At 36.8% G+C, this 22919-nt stretch overlaps 2 protein-coding genes across 5 annotated transcripts in view; one reads left to right on the forward strand and one right to left on the reverse strand.

Moving 5' to 3' along the window:
* The window catches only part of LOC113504138 (triple functional domain protein), a gene marked incomplete at its 3' end in the record, with an annotated part of 120848 nt that extends 107782 nt beyond the window's left edge, over positions 1-13066 (reverse strand). For 3 of the 4 annotated variants that reach the window (XM_026886294.1, XM_026886295.1, XM_026886293.1), the window contains 14 exon segments: positions 585-754; positions 2680-2871; positions 3294-3416; positions 3693-3890; positions 4089-4169; positions 4461-4681; positions 5077-5228; positions 5613-5716; positions 6410-6633; positions 8750-8930; positions 9558-9671; positions 9763-9955; positions 10529-10744; positions 12874-13062. In XM_026886294.1, the coding sequence (XP_026742095.1) occupies positions 585-754; positions 2680-2871; positions 3294-3416; positions 3693-3890; positions 4089-4169; positions 4461-4681; positions 5077-5228; positions 5613-5716; positions 6410-6633; positions 8750-8930; positions 9558-9671; positions 9763-9955; positions 10529-10710 (2135 nt within the window). 4 annotated transcript variants of the gene reach the window in all.
* Positions 13067-14186: 1120 nt separating this feature from the next.
* Positions 14187-22919, forward strand: part of LOC113504190 (E3 ubiquitin-protein ligase MYCBP2) — a 112462-nt gene continuing 103729 nt past the window's right edge. Inside the window, exons 1-15 of the mRNA XM_026886359.1 lie at positions 14187-15031; positions 17368-17614; positions 17692-17838; positions 17917-18123; positions 18205-18531; positions 18614-18790; positions 18875-19153; positions 19235-19366; positions 19513-19662; positions 19944-20096; positions 20352-20463; positions 21599-21767; positions 22082-22257; positions 22337-22384; positions 22603-22779. Of these exons, the coding sequence (XP_026742160.1) occupies positions 14940-15031; positions 17368-17614; positions 17692-17838; positions 17917-18123; positions 18205-18531; positions 18614-18790; positions 18875-19153; positions 19235-19366; positions 19513-19662; positions 19944-20096; positions 20352-20463; positions 21599-21767; positions 22082-22257; positions 22337-22384; positions 22603-22779 (2593 nt within the window). The 5' untranslated portion in view covers positions 14187-14939. The remainder of the gene's footprint in view (positions 15032-17367; positions 17615-17691; positions 17839-17916; positions 18124-18204; positions 18532-18613; positions 18791-18874; positions 19154-19234; positions 19367-19512; positions 19663-19943; positions 20097-20351; positions 20464-21598; positions 21768-22081; positions 22258-22336; positions 22385-22602; positions 22780-22919) is intronic.

Raw genomic sequence — 22919 nt, forward strand, 5'->3', positions numbered from 1 at the left:
TTCCTCTACCGAATCCGGCCCTATTTACATCTAAACCAGAGTCTGGGCTTTCGATTGTTGGACCAAACAGGAACGCTTTCGCATACTACCGTGACACAACTTATAGCCTACCTTATGCCTTATATTTGAAGTGCGCCTTACTAATCAACTGCAAGCGTATCAAGTACAAGATACACAAAATCTAACCTAACCTCGCCTAATGACGTGACAAATATCGTTTCTGACAGGTATTGTCGAAAGACTTGTGAAATATATCATTACGATTATTTGCTTTAGTGATATCACATTTGTATATGAAACTATTTATACTAATCAACTTTACGACGAACGTCAGCAGGACCTTGAATCTCTTAAAAGCATGTCTCAAACTTTCCGTATACGAGAAGGGGCCTGTTCTCAGCAGTGAGATGTACATAATATAAGATGTTATATTCTATCTCACTAACTTCATTAGTACTATTTCTTTCACGAGCAATCACAAGACCATAATACTTTTGTGGATGTTTACCGTATGTTAAACATACTAGACCTGTGGATAACAAGGAAGCTATTGCTTGTTAGTGCCGTCGCTAGAGTCAACTAACCTGAGATCTTGTAAGAGAGCTTCGCCTTGAGCAATAGTCGCCGCGCAGGCGTCGAGGCTGGCGGCGCGGTGTTGCGCGCACTGGTCGAGCGCGCGCCGCGCCGCCTCCGGAGTGTCGTCGGACGCGCACACGCCGCCGCCGCTGCGTAACGTTTCTAGCCATTGCAGCAGCTATAGAAACAAATCATGAAATTATTTACAAATGTTGACAAAATAGAATTACAATTAATAACGAAATTATACAAAGGTGATTTTAAATCGACTATTATAATTGTTTGATATCATAAACGGTTGTCTTTTTAATAACTGGAGTATACTTTACACAGAATGCTTATGATATTATTTAGTCACGTTAACCACATGAGACAACCGTAGTTTACCACATACTATTGGCCTCTTTAAATAACTGTCCAGTAGGTTACATTGGACCAACAACTGGTTCAGGTCTTTATAGACAATACACTAATGCTATTTACAACGTTTAATAAATATTGAGACTGATCTTGATCTCTGATTTAAGAGACGCACTGGATTGAGACCGATCAAGGCAGATCATACGCGATAAATATTGCCCTGATGCTTACCACGATAATCAGATATGAGGGACTAAATAAATCAATAATAAAAAAAATATTATTAAAAAAACAAAATACCCGACTGCACACTAAAAAAAGAGTAAAACAAGCCCCACAATAATATTGATCAATCAAATGCTAAAAACTAATTATGTAATACCGTTTAAACAATACCTATATTAAAATACACTACAATATGTGTTCTTAATCGATAGTTAAATAAACAGAAACTTATTTTGAATACAAATTTACTGAATATAATTTATAAATGTTGATGGAAAGCATCGCAGGCGGGGACCAACAGAGGCTTATTTATAGTCATTTCGGTTGTGCACCATTTAGCAGAATTTTCGTTGGTGGCGGTCAAGGTGGTCCCCGCCTGCGATGCTTTCCATCAACATTTATAAATTATATTCAGTAAATTTGTATTCAAAATAAGTTTCTGTTTATTTAACTATCGATTAAGAACACATATTGTAGTGTATTTTAATATAGGTATTGTTTAAACGGTATTACATAATTAGTTTTTAGCATTTGATTGATCAATATTATTGTGGGGCTTGTTTTACTCTTTTTTTAGTATGCAGTCGGGTATTTTGTTTTTTTAATAATAATTTTTTTATTTATAACTTTTTAGCTGTTTTTATTTAACGAAAATGTTGTAGATGTAGAAGACTATGTATATGTAAGTACCATTTTAAATTATTTCGACGACATTTGGCTTTAGATTACGGGCGGGCAGTATCGAAAAAATCGCTATTTAGAGACGACCGTCAACGACGTGTGCCCTTATGCGTGTGCCCGCATTCGGGCTGTATACTCGAGCATATCCCCCTCCGCACCGCGCCGCGCGCCGCATGCCAGGCCACGCCCTATCTTTTTGCTTGCTAACGCATGAGTTGCTTTGCGTTGACGCAGAATTAACATGTTCCCGTGGGAATTTTGAGAAAAAACGTATCCTATATTAATTACTCCCGTGATTGAAATGAATCTAATGATACCGCATACATATTTTTTTAAAGGGAAATTTAGAAAAAATATTATTATGTCTTTATCCTGTGGGACTTTTAGGATAAAATGTATCCTATGACACACCCGTAATCAAGACAAATCTAACGTTACCTCATACATCAAAATCCATCAAGCCGTTTAGGCTACAGGAGGTCACAAAGGAAAAGACATACATACATACTTACATACACTCGAAAAACATTACCCTCCTTCTTTGGCAGTCGGGTAAAAATAAATGAGGACAACATCACATACATTGTTCTGAACCTGTAAATTGCTAAGGCAACAATGTAAGTTGCTAAAGCACTTGTGTTATGGAAATCAGATATAACAAAGGTACCAAAAACACCCAGAACCACAAACAATGTAGAAATGTGAATCTTTGCTTTGACCCGACGGGGGAACGAAGCCGGGACCTCAGAGCTAGCGACACCTTGAAACCGGTGCGTACGCCACTCGACCAGGGAGGTCGTCATGACATGAAGAGAGATTTACATTGTATATAGCTACCTCTTTCTCGTGCGTATACAGTAGCACGGCCAGGTCGAGCCGCCTCCGCCGCCTGTCGACGCGGGCCGCGAACGCCGCTACATGAGCTTCCAACTCTCGAGCCACACCCAACACCTCCTCAGGGTCACACTCGCCAGACCGAGCCAGTTCCTCGGCGCCCGCTAGCAGCTTCTCCGCATTTGTGTATGTATTCTGTTAAAACAAAAAGGATTTTAGACTGCAAATTTTATGTATAAGCGTCTAACGCTGGACAACGAGTAAATATATCTCAGAAAGAAGTCATTTTATAAGAGTAAATTCGACATTAAAAATAAAATGACTATAAAGTATCATGGGCACATTTACCAAATGGTGTTAAGTAATTCTTTATTTAAAAACAATAATTTGCAAAATAACGTTCTAAAATATTATTTTTGCATTTACATTCTACTTGCAAGTGACTAAGGCACTGTGCCACGCAATGGTGATATTTTGCTTAGTTTCGTTCTTGAATACTTTTGTTCTGAATATGAAAAACAGATGGCGGTACTACTACACCACAATGTTACTGTATATTACAGTGAAACTAAATTGGATTAGTTTTAGAAACTCATTTTAGGAATATATGAACGAACCTGAGCAACGTTTTCGAAGTGTTCATGAGATTTCTGATAAACTCTAGCTTTATGGAGATTCCTTCCTATTCCAGTATTCTTCTGTAAGAAGACTTCACCGTGATTTGCCAACCAATCGAGGACCTGTAACAAAATAAAACTGTTAGCTTTTAAAACATTCACACGCAATACATGAAAGTAACTCTTGTTCTTGATATTACTTTGTATCAGAATTCCCTTTGAATGTTACTACCCACAGGGATATAGTTACCTAAAAATGGTTAAGGTAACCTAAATCGGATAAGGTTCAAGCTTTATCTTTAGTTATGAATGCTTCTCTCTACCTTGAAACAAGAGAACTGATTGAAAGTATATTTACGTTAATTTAGTAACACGAATATAAAAAATCTATTGACTGACCTGCCTACAATCCTCTTTGTACAAAAGCAAGGCGAGCCGCTGATGTAGCTTGAGCCGGGCCTGGTGGTACCTCGCCTCTAGCGCCCGATGGTGGCCGAGTATCTGGTGTATGACGGCCAGCACGTGGTTAGCGCCGGAGCTGTAGTCGGCCGCCGGGTCGCCGCCGCTGCTGCCCGCACTGCTTACTGTGCCGTCGTTCTGGAACGAAGATGGTTGTTAACAGGTGTTTTTGAGTAGTAAGGAATGTTGAAAGGTCTCTGGGATGATAGTATTTCATACATCATACAGGATATATCAGTATGAAGTTAAGCGGCCGGGAATATGGGACAAACTATACCAAAAAATGAATTGAACACTTATTCAAAATAAAAGAGGATGAGATTTGTTTTAACTAACCATGTCGGCAGGATCAGTTTGATGGCACACTTGAACTAGATGATCAAGCTGGTACAACAGTTTCTTGCTTGTCGAGTGGACCTGAAACCAAGGAAAGCACAATTTTTACTTCCGACTTCCACTACCCTATACTGATGTTAATTAAACTACATATATCTTTCTAAGCAATCGAATAGTCAGAGCGTGGAACGAACTGAGAGAGGAAGTAGTATCAGCCCTAATGTCAATCAGTTTAAAAACAGACTCGACAAATACATTAATAAGAGCTAGTGGGGAACACCCGGATAAAGGCATCTATCAGTTGTCTCAACTGCCTGTCTGTATCTCAATAATATATTTAGTAGCCAATAACTTAGTTTTCATTGTACTGACCTCGGTATACGCCTGGCACATATGTTCGTACAGTTGCCGATGCCTCTGCGCGTGTTGTTCCAACGCTCGCGGATCGTTGCACGGCGCCCCACCCTGACCTGTCGCCAGCTGTAGGGCGACAGCACACTGCGCCCCCCAACCTCCGACAGCTGATACGTAAGCCTCGGCCTTATGGTGAAACACGACGGATAGAGATAGGACCGCTGAACGCTCTTCTAGACCTGGCAAAGATAAAATATATTTTGATAAATGATGTAAAATATTTCGTGAGTAATAAATTGGATTTATTTCTAAACATTCTTTAATTAGAGCAAAGTAATAAACTTTATAGGCAAAGTAATAAAATTTACTTCAAATAAGGTAATAAATAAATCAGAGAGAGTTTTCGAAGGTTAGTAAATTCAATATCCTTAAATCAATTGCACACAGGAAGAAGAATCACAAAATAAAAATACATAAAAACAGACTTGAAATGCAGAAAGATTTTACTTTAACAAAAAAAGCTTACGAGGAAGCGAACTTGATTCCAGCAATGGATACCACATAGCCAGATCATATCATAGTTTCGTATTCTCATTAAAACGTAAGAATATAATAAGTAATGTACAGTACTAACCAGCCGACAACTGTTTGTAGGCCCGTTCGAGTCGGTGCGCAAGCGCGGAGATTTCGGACTCGGCGTAATGACGCTTGTCGGCGAGACGGCGCGCTGCTGTTGTCACGCGAGCCACGCTTGGTCTTCCACCACCCGTACATGCGGCTGCGAACCTGGGTAACAACATACAATATGAATAAAAAAAATATGGACTACAGGGTAAAAAGTATAAGATGTTCTTATTCGGCATGTGTCTCCTCTGAACCTTATTTGCAGTAAAGTTTAACAATTACAAATGGTTCAGCAAGCATAGCGAACTATAGTCGACTTGGACATTGTCTTCTGTATAATAAATATTTACCCAGCCCATTTTTTAATAAAGTATTTTCCCTTTTTTAACACTTAAAATACTTCATTTATTCAAAACTAGTTTATTATTCTGCAACAACAATTCCTGACCTTACACAGTCTAAAACAAAAATAGCGGCAACACAAGGTCACCACACATTAAGACTTTAATAAAAAATACGATATAAACACAAACAACAGTTAGTTACCTGGCGTGTTCCTCCTGCAGTCGCTTGGCCGCGGCACACGAGCGACCTATCTCCACGTAAGTCGCGAGGAATGCGGTACGATGATTCACGATCCACTCCAACATCTGCGATATTAATTATAACATTGACAAAAGTAAATTTAAATTTATTTTTCAGTAGAGGAAATAGTGCATCAATGAACTATTATCGCTTTGATGACTAAATACAAGACACGGGTTCTTTGAAAATGTTGATTGTTTTCAAGAATGACTACGACTTGAAACAAATAATAAAGGAAATTACTTAATAAAATTTAAGTTTAACTAAATTTATACATAATTATTCAGCTTTAAAAGTGACTAAACCAACAGCCGAATTTAAAAGCAACACAAGGCAACGCGATTATGTTTAATATTTGTTCTGATTGTTGTTTTGTTGTGTACATTGTTCAGTGTTCTAACAGCTGTAACATTCTTCTAATGTGATATTTCTACAGTTAACTAGCTGTTGCCCGCGACTTTGTCCGCGTGGTAACAAGGCGGGTAGGTTTTAGATAAAAACAAAAACAGAATATTGCGGCCATAGAGAGCTGAATGAACAGGTCGCGCTGGAGAACGTATAGAGAGGCCTATGTTGCAGCAGTGGACAGCTATAGGCTGAGGTGATGATGAGAATGAAGAGAGCCCACGGTGGGCAAATTTCATTCAAATCGGGAAAGTAATTTGGATCCATAGAGGACTTACAAATGATACGTATTTTTTTTTTATATTGAGTTAAACACATACAGTGTAATAAAAGTATTATGTATTAAGATTTACCTTTTCGCAGTCCTGTTCGAACAGTCGCAGCTGGAAGCACTGGTCGAGCTGCATCTTCTTGTGCTGCCAGAGCTTGTGCGCGTGTGCGTGCGCCGAGCGGACGGCGGACAGCTGCGCGCGCACCGCGCCCGGCGACCCGCAGTGGAAGGCCGCCTCGCCGCCGCTGCCGCTTGCCTCGGAACACACGGCCTCGGCCGCCTCTAGGCGTTGCAGGACTCGCTCACCTAATAAACAATAGTAACGTGTTTGAAATTATATAAATTTTGATAAATTTTCAAATTAATCAGTGGATACTGAATTAAATACGTTCACAAGTGGCGTTTTGGCCTCAGACAATAATTAGAGTAATTTGCACAATTTGAACCTAGAATGCATTGAAGTAATAATGTTAATAGGTTTGCAAATTTGGAACCAACCAAGTAAAGGGAGAAAATTTGGGACTAACCATCAAAACTCTGAATTAAAATTAGTCTCACAAATTACAGAGTTGAAAAATTGAGAATTTGAAGAAATCCTGGTTCGGTTTTCGTAATTTAACAGACAATGCGTTAGTTTCAAAATAAGTAAAATCAATTTGCTTCAAATGACCTCATAGATAAACCTAAACATCCTTTATTTACATTCATTTTCACATCTACTGCATACTAATTACTACTATAAAGATAACTATGAAATCAAACGATACAAATCAAATAAACATAAGTACGGAAGCAAATTTATATAAAGGTCTTAAATGATCGTTAGGAAATACGCTTGGAATATTACATGCCGGTTCAATGTTAAGGCCGTTGGCGCTTACATCATTTGTTTATAGAGTACTAGACATGCGTCGCTTCACAATCGTGAAAGTTTCTTACTTCTCCATGACGAATCACTGTCGGCCGTGAAACATTCAAGCAGTCACTGTAATACTCTTTGTACAGTGAGATGGAAATAAAAAAGTAAACAGATTATTAAAAAGACTTGAAGATAAATGAAACTCAAAAACAGTTGGCACTTTCGAAACTTAAACATAAATAACGATAAAGCGTGTTTCCAAATTCCCGTTTTTCTAAGAAACTACAAAAAAAACGAACAACTTCTAGTGTTAAAATAAAAATTGCAGTTCTTATATAAACTCCCGAAGCGGATCTCATTACGGCGAACGTCAGACGCCACGAGGGGAATTAAGGCGGGAAGATACATTTATAACGAAATTATAAGTCCGTCGAACTAGAGTTTCAGCTTTACAAGTCCCTACGTCACACGAGTTCCTTGAAAACATTGTAGTTAGTAGTTTCCCAGTAATTATAACTCAACATGGATGTTCAGTAATACTGCATACACAACGTATTGTGCAAATAAAACTTTCTGTAACCGAACGAAATAGGCGAAGCTCATTACACACGCTAATGAGTATGGTATCTAATGACATAATAATGTCTCTGCACGCAAAACTAATTAATTATCACTGTCTATCTACATCTATAGACTTGTGATTATGGTAAATGCTAGTGAACTTGTTATTAATTGTATTCATAATTGCGGAACTTCAGACTTGCACAAAACAGTCATCAGATTGTTTTCGTTTTAAACAGCATTATAAAATACATAGATTCGACACAGATTCGAACAGAAAATACTGTATTATGATTGAGATACATCGTGATAAACAAACAATGCTCTGAAAATATCTGCAATTGAATCTTTGCGATAAAAAAACGCAAAACAAATAGCAACAGGCAGCAGGGCAATTCTCAATAATGAACTGTGATAGGTCGAGTTGAATGGTTGAAAAAACAAAGTGGGTCGATAAGTTGCACAATACAAATTCCATACCAGGCTGCTCACAACACCACAGACAATCGAAACACATCACAAATACTTAAGGTTCATAACACATTCACGGCACCCTTCAGCGTTACGCTACAGCGACTGGCGCGTGCGCAGACAATCCACTGAAACCTGAGGTTATACAACAACGGTTTGCTTACCGCCTACCTGCCACTCGTTCAACCGTGACAACGAAACGTTATATGAATCAAAAATAAATAAACATCCTATTCCGCAACTTAACGTTTTCTAATGCGCTTCATCATTTATTATGCTCACTTATGTGGATGGGCAATTACACGATTATTGATTATGAGTTGTATTTAACACATATACTATACGATTATTTTTTAATTAAGCCTATTAATTAGAAACTACGATTCTTAATCGATCATTAAAATGATGACAGCTGCATGTTCTAACTAGCTTTCAACTGTAACAAAAATATTGGCTTCACTCCTATTGTATTCAATAAAAAGAGGTTGTCTTGACAGTTCAGTATTATATTATTAGAAAAATTTTTGTTACCTTGACCCTCGAGTTCGTCAACTGGGACTTTAGCAAGTCGTTTGCTAATGTCTGCATGGGCGTCAATTGCTCTTCTTGCGCCCGTGACGTCATCGGCGAAATCGGCTCTTGCGACATCCTCTTGCAGATCGTCGAGCCGGTCTAGCAGCTCACCAGCCTGCCACATTAGCTCCTCCAATGCCTAAAACAAAACATTCCATTTAACTATAGGACACGAGATATCTTAAGTAATTCTAGCTATAACGAGAAGAATTCACGTCTCGTGTCACCTGCCCCAAATAAAGCCACGTACACAAGGTTCACGTTATAGGTATGACTTCTTCACTCTCTGAATAAGGGTATCCAACTAACAATAGTCGGGTATCGCATTATTTACGTCCCGCTTACTCAGTCACGAGGAGTGGTGGCGAGTAGAACGGCTGGTACCAACACGAATCAGACGACTATATTAGTTTTCTAGGAACACGATTATATGGCACATAACAACAGCAAGTTCGAGTTGTGCTCTATATCATATTACAAGTATTTACTACGTTGAACATTAAAAATACCGTAAAAAAATTAATCATAATGGAAAGTTCGTTATTACAACTCAAGTCGCAAATATTCATGCTGCAAAACAGTTTCACCAACGCGACGCTCGTGACGTCATAGTTGTCTGACAGTGCGAGGCGCGAACATGACGTATGGCGTGCACGCGAAGGTGTGGGCACAATGTGGGAAGTGCGATACCATTACTCACTACATTAAACAAACAATTCCTGTAATCGTGATTTTTGAACTTCCTAATTAATATGAGTGTACTTACCAATCGAAGATCTATCCACTGCGCGTGATCATATTGAAGTGTTCCATCTAAATCTGGCGTTAGTTGCGAACTATCTATTACTTTAGGCAATGCTTCTAAGCTAATCATGGTTGTCTGAAAAATAACCAAATATTTTAATGTTAACATTCAAATTCATACATATAAAAGGTTAATGGCAGAATCAGGATGAGTTTCAGGAACTTACCTCAAACTTGTACTTATGTGCTCCTATGGTTGTGCGTTGCTTTTGCCAAAAATTGTCAGGTTTTACTACCAGTGCCTGATGGACGGATGAAGGGAAGTGTTCTTGCAGAACTTTTAAAATTGGTTTGATAGCTGCCCATGCTGAACCTCGCATATCAATCAATATCGTGAATCCATGTGACCTCACCGAATCACTGCAAGAAAATATATATTTTTTTTCGGATGTGACAATTAGTACTACTAAGTTCTACTAACACCAGATAGTCAATAAATAATGTGAAGAAGCTAAAGTAAAGATGTTGTTTGACTCATAATTATAATCTTGAGACACCATGGAAAACTTAATACCAGTAAAGCAAAACTGAAAACAATTACATACTTAGAAATTGACTAGTACATTTCCAGACACTATTGTTCAAGGCTTATGTTGATACTTCAAAAAGTAGGCACCTATTATTCACCAGTTACCAGGAAATTATATGCCATGGATATAACAACATTTGACTTGAAGTTATATCCAGATACGATTTCGTAACTAATCCATAGTCACCATGTTTGATAAATCTAAATATCTGCTCGAAAATAAACTTGATTACAATATTCAAATTAGAACTCGGCATATAACTGCCTTGACTGTTCCAAAAATGAATGTTCCTAAATTGTCTGTTCTAGATCAATTTATTCAAGCCAAAAATTTATAACAACCCTTGATGATTAAAGAGATTTTCACTCTGTATGCATGAAGTACAAGTTAATTTAATAATTACCTAGGTATACTGATTAAATAGTGCAGCAGTCGCCTATAGTCATCTGGCGCGACTCTGTCTCGCCTGGAGTTGGCCGGGAACCATATGATAGGGCCGCCGCGACGGTCGCGGCCGCCGGTCAGAGCCGCCACCCTCTCCTGGAGTAGCGGGAGCACGTCCAGAGCGCGCGCCCCGGCCTCCATCGCTGCCGCTACTCAGTGAACGCTCTGAAGAAGCCTATTGGAAACAAATAAGTCCTTTAGAACAATAGAAATAACAATAGTTTATTTACAGTTTCCTAGCATAGTCCTAGAACCAGGCAGGTATTGTTTCTGATGTCCTGACTAAAAAGCATTTACAAATGCACTGTACATTAAAATATTTACAAGTACTTCCATTGTTATCCTGTCAGCACACATTAACAAGTTTTATAGTAGCAGCATTATGATTGACTGCCGCTGCACATGCACCGAATACTAACAACAATTTGTTGTTTTTATGTGCGGTTACTAAAAACATGATACATACTCTGCATGATATATGAAAACTGCTCGTATCAATTACAACATTGCCTTACCTTAAATTTCTAACTGAATTGAGCAATGTAAATCTAAATGTAGCTTAATATTTTACTATTATTTATGCTGTTTACTGCCTACAAACAAGTCAAGTATCCAAAGTTAACAAATAAACATCAGTCAGTGGGTGAACCACTTAAATCTAAATGAACCATTTAGCATGTGATAATAACAAGGAATGTTTGTTTAATCTACTTTCCAGTCACAAATAAGATTATTAAAATGTACTTTGTGGCAGTAAGTAGAGTGCACTGAACAAAGGGATATACTTAAATATTACAAACATGCATTAATTTATAATTTCTTCTTTATGCAAAGTAAATTTATTTGTGTTAAGTTTTATGAACTGTAATGAAGTACAATGCAAGATTGTTTATTAGACTGGCTTTCAGTCAATGCCAGTATTGTACATTAAAAGGGAAGGCTACATTAATCATGATATAATAAACATGTAATAAGAATGCACTTGCAATCTATTAACCTTACTTATCAGGAAGGAGCTAAGGATTCTTAACAATTAATGTTTGTAAAACTGTAATTGGCTCTATTACCCAGCAGCTTATCAAATTAATTAGTAAATTTAAATAGTTGACCTACAATGACTCACGGCCGCACTTTATGATAAGTGTACCAAAATAATTAGCCGCTTCCACTGTTAGCAAGGTTTGCTATGAGGAATGTTTTCAATTAGAGATTACATTTAAATATTCAAGGATGTAATTTAATTATGTCTTCCACTTGTTTATAGCTGGAACAAATTGTTATTATTAATCATTTGAAAATAAGCTGTTTCACAAATCTTGTATCATGCATAACATATATATATTAATATATTAATATCACAAATATTATCCTGAATTAACTTTTAATTGCATTTGTTTCTTGATGCAATGTTAATATATAAAATAAACTTTGAAATCACATAATTCATGAGAAGAAGACTTATCAAGGCCCAATAGGTCCCTTAGAAATTACAAAGTAAAAGTAGAACTCATTTTAAACTGTTGATTATGTTACATATTGAAAAAACAAAGAATATGGCTTTCATTTACAGCTTCAAATAAATGTTATGTGTAACATACTGAGAAAGTCCACTAGTTACCACCTAAAAGCAACCTTGTGAAATGGAAATAAACAATAAAAATTGCATGACAAGCATCAATAAAAATTATACAAAAATATATTGTATAACAATTAATTTGAACCAGCAACTACACAACACAGGTTAATAACTGTTTATGCAACTAAAAACTTGAAGCAGCAAGGTAAAAACTTGAAGGAATAATAGAATTAAAAAGAATAACTAATGAAACATGTTTACTAACAATGTTCCTCCAACCAAGTAACTGATGACACTAAGATGTCTCATATTACTTTGAAGTTCCTACTTAGTTACCACAAAGTTTACCTACTATATTATTTCGAGAAAAATAATTATTTACACAATTTAAGAAAGCTTACAACTCCTAGAATGTTATTAAACATTTTCGCATCACAACGTGTATGCGAATCTTTAAGGGCAGACGAAAAAAAACTTGTGTTCTTTGTAAAGCTTACGTCTAACGCCAAGGAGGGTCGCGGGCCTTGTAGGTATTGTTTGAATTTCTCAAAGAATATTTGCAATTTTCAGCTCATCCTCACAAATAACATAGAACATCAATGCGGAAATACTTCCAACAGCCTCAAATCAATTAATAAATGATTTTAATACACGCTGATGACAAATTGTTCGAGATATATAGCTAGCTATGTCACAACAAATAACCTCAGCCATCAATTTGAACTAACCGTGGTGACTCAAAGATGCCAGTTAGTCAGGTATAAAAGATTCAGCACGCATTATTGTCACTGTTATTACTTGCACTAAAACATTCGTAAAAAATATATTCATTACTGTCCTTAAATTATTAAAAACACACAAGCTGCACTAAAATGACAAACTGAGGAACACTAACCACCACAATGGCGCGCCAGGGTTGTTCAAACTTCAAAAAACCGGTATTTAATAACGGAAATGAAAAAAACAGGACATCCCTCGCTGCTCCGTTTAATGATGATTGCGTTAAAATATACACATAAATAGAAAAATATTAATGATGAGTTTTCGAAAACACTACATGTAATGAAACTGATTTCGTATTTCAAACCGTGTGAATTCTTCTCAAAATGTTAGAGAATTAAGTAGGTAATTTTTCCAATATACAAAGCATTTCGACGTTCTAAACGTCCTTTTAAAAATGTTAGTGCATATTACTTTAAACTTTAAAACAATCAATTATTTAATAACGAAGTGAAACGTTTTGAACGTTTATATGAAAATAAAAAAAAATCATCATTGTGCTCTCCCTTGATGATCATGATATTTACCAAAATCATTTATATTCTCTGTTTTTGTAACATCCATTTATTTTAACAGATATCAGATTTTGAATGAAAGTAACAAGAGAATTTGAAAGTTCTTAAAACACTTTTGGTTTACTAAAAACATATTATTCATAGAATGAAAACATAACAGAGGACAGAAAATTCGTAGTAACGAAACAGATTTTGTTAATTAAGGATTAATAAAATCTCAAGTATACTTTAATTTAAAGTTCATCTTTTCCATTTTTATTGCAAAATATACGGTTCACATGATGGTATGATGGCATATGGATTTAAGAATATGGCATATATATTTTAAGTCCAAATCTTGGTATTATCTCAAACCTATTTATTCTGTTTTAACTCCAATAAGAGCTATCCTGAGCCCGTACCGATGTACCTGTTTATTGAAAATAGATGATTGAAAAATATCGTTACTGTAGTAACGTTGTAAAATCGAAGTTATGAATGGAACCACCAAAGACTTTATCTTTAGTTTTTTTTTATAAATACTATTAACTAGAAGGAAAAGTAACAAATAAAACGAATTCTTTATACTCTTTATCTCAATTCATTGTCCTAATGCACCAATAAGAAGAAAACAATTTTAATTCATAGTTTTTGTCTGTATAGAAAGCAGATGAAAATTTAAATTGTGATATTTTTCATTGAAGTCGGTGCTAAATGTTATTTTTTTTATCTAAATGTTCGTTTTATCTCGATTGTCCGTTCGTAATTTACGGTAATAACGGTTGGCGCATCGAAAAACCGACTTTACTTGGCTGTATGGTCGCCCATCACTAGGCCGGGAGTGTTTATTGATTTTTTGACATTACTGCAAACTTCGGTAAAATCTGGACGGATTTGGAAATTATTATATTTAAATCAACTTATGTCTAAATCAAACACAATGCTACTACTAGTGTTTCAGGTATAACATCAAAAATGTTTCCGATCTAGTAGAGTACGTAAATGCAGCTGCATTTGATTAAAAATAATTACTGCAAAGTACACAGTGAAAATCTATAAGCGAAAAGTATTTATTTTGTATGCCCAGTGTCCGGTGTTTTGTTAAATTGTGGTGCGAATGTGCGAGTAATTAAATATATAAATTTATTTATTTTAAATGTACACAGTGTTCTGATATAGCATAAGCCAAATAAATTATTAATGAAAATTAATAATTTATTTTAAATTTCCCAGCATTTTCATGAAATATGCGATGTTCGAAGAATATACGGAAATTCAAAACACTCATTTGTTATATAGATGTAGAATTTAGGTTACCGAATATAGGAAAACAGATCAGCTAGCGTTTAGATGAATATTTATTTTAGTAATGCTATGCAAGGCAGATGAATGTCTGCTGTGATGCGCTGCATATGTGCGAATATTTCAGTAAGATGTTATTAAAAATTGTTGCTTGATAGCCAATGATTTCAATATGATGCGAAATGGTGGTATTGCAGAACTAATAAGAAACCAACAACATGACTCTAAGGATGCAAGTACCAGAATTGCGATGCATGGAACCAGAGAACTACAAGAAATACTTCCGAGCATTGTGCTGGAGCGGCACCAAGTAAGTCTTGTTTTTTTATTAGAAAACAAAAGTTTTGATAAATGATTTAATTTTTATATTTTCCAGCAATAGTTTATTTTCCTTAAGAATCATTTGCTTTCAAATAAATTTAATTTTAGACCTGAGATATATTTTATTTTTTGTTATTGTAACTATCTAGACTGTTTCTCCTTTTAAGATTTATCAATCAATCAGTAATAACTAAATTTGTCCATGATAGTAGTAGAACTAATAATTAACAAGTATATATTTTTTTTCCTTTGTATATGTATATAATATATAAAAACTTTGAAGACTATTTTCCACCAGGAATGCATAACATGATGAGATGTGATACAATTGATTACATTGATAAGTCCAAATGGTAAAAAAGGAAACAGATTTTACCGTCACTTAAAATTATATTTTTCTGTACACACCTCCATTCAGAAACCTTTAGATCCTTCAAAAGTACTTACAGGTTTAGTAATTATAACATTAAATAAAGTATTAACCGGTTTCTTTACTGTCCCGCCAATAGACACAATAGTTAAACAATATAAATGTTCACATATGACTTATGCATCAAGGAAATAGGAAAATTGACAAGGCTGGCCCACCATATGTGAGCTAAGATAATATATAAATTTAAATAATTTGTTTTATAGCTCATTCAATATACCTAGAAAGCATGGAAAATTGAGCGGTCCTAGTTGCGCCTTCATACTATTTGAGTCAATTTTATCCATTCCTTAATATTTCTTCTGAAAATCTTTGTAGAATCTTTGAGTTCCATCATATTCAATTCCTTTATTCTAAGTAATATACATATGAATTTAAAAGATTGATATGGAATCCCTGTTAATGAAATGATTTTATATAGATTCCCCTAATGCTTTATTTACACACCTGTCCTGTGTTCAGTGTTTACTAATTTACCTGATAGTAAAATCAATATGACAAAAAATCATAGCACAGAAATTCAATGAAATTAAGTATTATAACATTGTAATGTGGCCATGAATTAGTTTGTCCACTTAATCAATAACATAATGTTTACATAGGCCATTTTATGGTTTCTGATTGTACTATTTATTTTATAGGTAATAAAAGGAAAATTTTAAAAGTATCAGGAATAAGAAATATCTAAAGTAAAATACATATATCTATACAAAAAGATGATCAAACTACCAAGTAGAAGGAACAATTATTTCCATTATCTGTTATTACCGTAATTACTGAATCGGTTACAAAGTTTGCGACCGTATGGTCAAGTATTACGCTATTACGACGCTTTACGTCGAATAAAATATTAATACAACCGTTGAATACCGTTCCACGATTCATCGATGAGCATAGCCAGGAGGCGTGCTTGTATATAACTAGCTACAGATAGATTGTCATGGGAATATTGCCATATGGTCTGATTGGTATTTGTAACGAGATCTGGAATTGCGGTTGTTATCCATAGGGAATACATGGATTGATTTAATTTCCACAACTGCAATCTGACGATCGGATTTCTACAATTGCATTCAATAATGGCGAAATTGATTGAAAACAATGATAGAAAATAAAGAGAATGATTAACAAAAACATAAAATGAAACTTGCCACTACGCGTCCTGCTACCTAGATAATAAAAAAAAAAACCAGAGAATACGGTGAAGTAAATAAAACGTGCTTCTGAATAAAATATACATTATGAATATTCAGACAAGAACTAGGGTCGACCGATAACTGCTATACGATATCGATACCTTTGTTTTACTCACCGATCTTGTGTGTTTGTTTCAATTAGCTCAGAGTTCATTTCATACTACTACTATATATGCTTATAAACTAAACAGGTCTTCGGTAAAAAAAATACGAAATCATGTTAAATCGTCGCACTCGGTTGAGTATTATTCCTGATGCGGGAATAAACATTTGCCATACATGTGCTGCACATATGTAGGTCGCTACAAATTCTATATAGATATATGTAATAGGTCTAAGACTACTACAAAAACACAGACTTCATAAACGTATTTTCCCCTTCGATTCTGTTTAATTAAAATCCACAGCAAGGGTTGTTTTAAAAGCACCCGTAATAGAAACGTGACCATAAGTTCCTTCGTTACCTCGGTACTATGGAATACGACGGAATAAAAGAAAAATTGTTACGCTTTGAACACAATAGGTCTTTGCACGTGGCGTTCTCGGGTTACTGGTTATTCCATGAGAAACGTTTGTTGTGGAAAGAAACCCTATCAACTTCCCAACAAAGTTTGAAGTAAACGAGTTTTGTAGTATGTTTGTAAAAGGTGTTCGATAATTAATCGAAATTTGTTCATCAGACGTCGACCTTTTTTGCAGGAAAGAAAAAAGATCTCATAAGAAAATCGGTAAGAAAGAGAAACTACGACGATTAAAAGCCGCCAATGCTCTTGCTGTCTGCTATGCACCAGCACTTCTGGGCAACCCATCTCAATTCGCCGTATACGCTAGTGTACGGCGAACGATATTATCTCGCTGGAAACATCTACATGGCAACGTCTCCGAACTGTCTGATGACAGCGATAGCGAGGATTCAGCACAGCTACCACCCAACAAATTACCAAAAGTAAGCTTAGCAAAAAGGTTAATTGATCTTTTAAAATTCTACTACCCCACAATTCATCTATTTTCATTTTTTTATAGATCACAGGTATAGGCCTTCGCACCGTATTCACCCTAATATCTCAAGCGCGTTTCACAGACGCACACTTCTGTGAAAGCGCGCTTGTTGCTTTGTTAGACGTGTTGCAGGGCCATGCCCCCGAAGAACTAGCCCAGGAACCCACCGAGGTATGTAGTTGGTAAATTCGATTCTTCTTTTCCTCTCCTATACTTTGATAGTGAATGTTAATATTGTTTCTTTTTTAGATTATAACAAACCTTCATTCAATGCTCGTGGAAGTCGCTAGTGGAAGTGGGCCAAGTGGTAAAGTGGAGTTGCCGACTTCACTCACAGCCCTCAGTAGCTCTTGCCTCATAGCCCTGTCTGTTGCAAGAGGCGAGGCAGAGCTCATACTAAACGCTGTTGCCTCGCTTACGATGTCCCCCTCAGCACTATCCGAGCAATATCTTCAGGTAAAATGGATATAATATCTCATGCACAGTTTACCAAGATTTGGAACAAAGGTTTCAAGTTTAATATGTTTTTGATTACAGGTACCGTCGAACCTAACAACACTCCAGCGGAGCGTCCAATCAGTGATACTCGGCTCTCCGTCCCGCAACCAATGGTTGAACTATGGCGTCCCTCACCAGTGTCTAGTCAATAGTTTCCCTGTAGATCTCCCCTCACAGCTGACCGCCGGCTCTACCGAGCTTGTGGTGCGTTCCCTAGTATCTGATGGCTGCTTTCTATACGTCTTTACATCCAAAGGCCTGCTTAAGATTGGATCAGGGTATGGCAGCTCCATACGACAGCACGTTTATTTGTACAAGCCAGATTTCTTTGCCAGTGATCGACATGGCTGGCTAGGTTATTGTAAGGTGAGTTAAAAATATCTAAACTCTGTGCATTTTTTGTATAATTAAGGACTTCGTGTTAATTCTTCAATTGTTTTTTGTTTAGGATAAATTATACCTAAGGATAGGCAGGAAAAAGACTGAAGTTTATGAAATAGATAAAGAAACTTTGGAAGTGAGAAACCTGATAAGGCTGGAACCCGGACAACCGGCTCCGGTTGAACCTAAGTCTGCTGTTTTCACGGACGGCAACCAATTGGGACTGATAGTATTAACCAATTTTGTAAGTGTCCATTTGTATAACAGAAAGTGTTACTACATAACCAACTTTAAACCTATCTTGTTAACATCTATTTTAATATTTCAGGACAACTTAACTATACGTATGTATGACGCTGATGTTCAGCCGGAACGAGGAGAAGGCACAGCCACCACTACTCTGGTGTCTCAGAAAGAGATAAACGTCCACCTATTGAGGCGTAGAACACTGATGTTAGGCAGAAGTCCCTTCGAAGATGGACTGTCAAGGAGAGCTGTCGAGTTAGACGCTCCCATTGCTATGCAATTAGATGATTGTGATGAAGATCCTTTACTGAGCATATATGGAGGTCAAGACTTCGCACTTTTAACGACGGCTTCTGGCAAGGTCTGTTCTATTTCTAGCATTATACAAAACTTAAACTACAGCAAACAGCAAACTCATCACTGGTTTAATTTTTCATATTAGGTATACTACACCGGCAAAGGCAGCAGTCTTGGTTACAAGGCGTCTCCTCAGACAGGCCGATGGACTCTCATGAAAGAGACGATTTTCTCAAGAAACGAGGCTCCTAATGTCAAGAGGTGCAAAGTTATACAGGTAAGTCCTTCCTTAACATACCTATACTACAGCTTTCGTTCGTGAAGAAGTTATTATTACTGATTAATTATAGACGTGGTTCATGTATGCATCAGAGATACATACTTTTTCTCACTGTCTTCATTCACATGTACCCTTGTTTGAAGGTTGCGGTTGGTCACGAGGGAGTGCACGCTATCCTCGTCCTGGACAACGGCTCGGCGTTATTCACCGGCATAGCCCGTCGCGGTGAAGACGGCGACGCCATGAAACACCGACGAACACCCAAACCGACGCGACCTAAGAAGATATTCAAGGTTAGTTCGTCAGCTTACTTCGTTCCTTAATTAAAAAAAAACCTATAGATAATGTTCGAAGTAGATTTATATACATGCCTGTTAATGCCTGTAATAGCTCGACAGGAGAGCTTACTTATTGTTCAAGCAAACTGCAAGTTAAGTCATAAATAGGTATTTAATCCTAATAAAAATGTGCTAAGATTTCATTAGATGTAGGAAAATTGCGCACGTGTCTAGTCCAAAAAGAAATTTCTTTTGCTAACAATACTATAAACTCAAATAAATATCGTTGTTGATAGGCTGAAGGTCACTTCGTGGTGTACGCTGCGTGCAACTACGGCTCGACAGCTCTCGTTACAAGACAGGGACAGCTCCTAATGTTCGGCAAGGATACACAGCACTGCGACTCGGCCGGACAAGTGTTGGGTATACGACATGAGAGGATCATACAGGTAATACTCTTCAAGCAAAAATAGCCTTTAATGATCATCATTTGTGGTTTCTTAGGTTTACGCGAATGTTAGACAGTTAGTTCCCGAACTAAAATCCAAAATTAAACCGCGATAAAATCCGTAAAAGTAGTTTCATTTCAACGATCATCATTTGATTTTTGTTATTTTCGCATTAAGGATCATATTTCGCTGAATAACAATTTTAATTTGCAGTACGACATTTATTAAAGAATGACTTGTGATTTTTCATTTTAGGTTGCTCTCGGTAAAGCTCATGCTGTGGCTTTAACAAATTTCGGGCAAGTGTACACGTTCGGTATCAACAACAAGGGCCAGTGTGGTCGTGAATTTGGATACACCAAAGAAAGTAAGTATTTTCCTACAAGTTTCATCCTTACACACCTACATACCCCACTTAAGTATACACCATAGTTGGGCATTAACTCGTTAATCGTTAATTAACGAAGTTAACATTTTGATTAACGAATTAACTTTTAAAAATGTTAACGGACACGATAACTTCCGTCAATATGCAGAAGACCGTTAATCTAATGCCTACTATTTACCGCACGGCCGGCAGCGGCACCGCGGCGCGGCGCGAAAAACTGGTTCAGACAAGTATGAAACACGAAGGACAGATATAGTTTAACTGGCGGAGGGAGCAATGCGAGCAATGATGATGACGAGGAGGAAGACTTTTTCAATTCTGTCACTCAGTCTATAGAAAAACCAAAGAGCTCCAACTGTTTAAAGAGTAAAGCGCAAAGTCTCGTTAAAATGTGGCTGGATATGAAATCAAAAGACTCGTTCAACGATGCTGCATTCCTCGGGGAACAGATATTCATAAATCTATTTATTAAATACAATACTGCTATACCCTCAAGCGCTGCAGTTGAACGTCTATTTTCCACGAGTAAAGACATTTTAACACCAAAACGAGCCTCGCTTTCAGACGAGAACTTCAACATGTTAATGTTCATGAAGGGGAATATGCACCTTATGCCCGCGATTAAATTACACATTTGAATTATACAAGTATTTTGTTTTATTCCTAACCTGTTAACTTCCAGAACCTAAACAAATAAGTTGTATGAATTCACTAACGCAACGAAATAAAAATGCAATTTTACACATATTAACGGATTAACGATTAACGTTAACTTGCGTTAATTCTTCTGAAATGTAACGCTTTAACGCTTAACGAGGCTAACTTTTTTTGTAGCGGATTGACGATTAACGAAGTTAACTATTTGATTAACGGTGCCCAGCTATGGTATACAGTATACACTATACATCCCTGTCATCATTTGTTCACACATCTATTACTTTGTTAATGGCTATATATCCAAAGATCAAACTCAACTTTAGAGATTTTTTTTTACATTTCCAAAATTATATCTTTGATTATTATATCTTTGATTCCTCCCCCTTTCCTATTTGCATTCTAGATATTCTGTTCCTAACAATGAGTTTCTATATTAAGTACTTTAATTATTCCACAGAACTGTTCCCACCTCGTCGCCGAAGTGACAGCAAGGAGGATTCCCGTTTATGCACAGGTTCGCACACGTGGACGACGGACTACTGTCGCGTGTGCATACTGTGTCGCGAGTGTACTGGCTTCTCTAGCGCCTGTCATTGTTCGCACTTGCCTAACAGAGTGCCTGGGGAGTGAGTGTTATTGTTTTAATATTGATTTTTTAGTTTCGTAACGCTTACAGGTTTTTAAGTTGCATGTACAGTTAACTAGTTTGGTTGGATGTATTTGTTTCGTCGCTAACTATTGTGACATACTATAGTAATAGTGGTATATGTTTTAATAATTTTCTACAACGTAGGTATATCAATCACATAAGTTAAGTTTGGACTGAAAGTGCATGATAAGATGGTGTTTGAAATATCTAATTTTCTTACACAGCAAAAATAAGTTTTATTTGTCCGTAATCAAGTTTCGTTGCAATATTATAATGTCGTACAATTTCTAGAAAATGTGGCTGCGGCGAGGGTGACAGCGGCTGCGCGGTTTGCGGTGTCTGCCGTCGATGCGCAGACGCGTTCGTCGCTGCGAGTCGCCCTGAACGAGCACCTTCCGCTGCTTCAGTCACCATCACAGACCTGGACGATGAAGGGGAACCTTCAGCCAGACCCGAATCTAGAAATGGTAAATGTCATTGAAATATTAAAAGAAATTATCAGCACTAAGAGCTTTCTTGAAGTCCTGCTTTTCGCTACGTTCACAGAGCTTGATGAGGACCCCGATTGCTCTGCTCGATCCAGTTCAAGAAATGGTGAGTTGAGCTTTTAATGTTATTGGGGCATTGATTTAGATTAAGTGTTTTAAGGGTCGATTTCTAAAAAATACTAAAAGTTTAACACTTGGTGCGAAAAGGGATTCTACGACAGGAAACTTAGGTGCGAGGTATCTTAAACTAGCTGCCAGTAAATTGCATTACCCTACACATTTTCCTCCTTATATTTTAAACTCAATCGAAAATTTCGTAAACAGATAAGGAGAACACTCGTTTCCCAACGTTTGAGGGGCCGGTATCAAGTTCTGAAGTAGAACGTGATTCGAGCATCAAAGTGAGCTGCCTCCCGCCGGCGCGCGTCGCCGTGCCTGGCGGACATCGTATTGCGGCAGTCGCTTGTGGCCTACACCATACAGTGCTGTTGACCGAACATGGTGAGTTCGAAACAATCGTATATGAAGTGTTTCTAGTCTGAATGTTTTAACTGGACTTTTATAAAAAACTCACTCAACGTATCGTATAGTTTTGAGAGAATTTCCGCTATACTTGATCAATTAATTCAAATCTATTCAGT

Source organism: Trichoplusia ni, chromosome 21, assembly GCF_003590095.1.
Source record: "Trichoplusia ni isolate ovarian cell line Hi5 chromosome 21, tn1, whole genome shotgun sequence".
In the NCBI taxonomy this organism is placed as follows: Eukaryota; Metazoa; Arthropoda; class Insecta; order Lepidoptera; family Noctuidae; genus Trichoplusia; species Trichoplusia ni.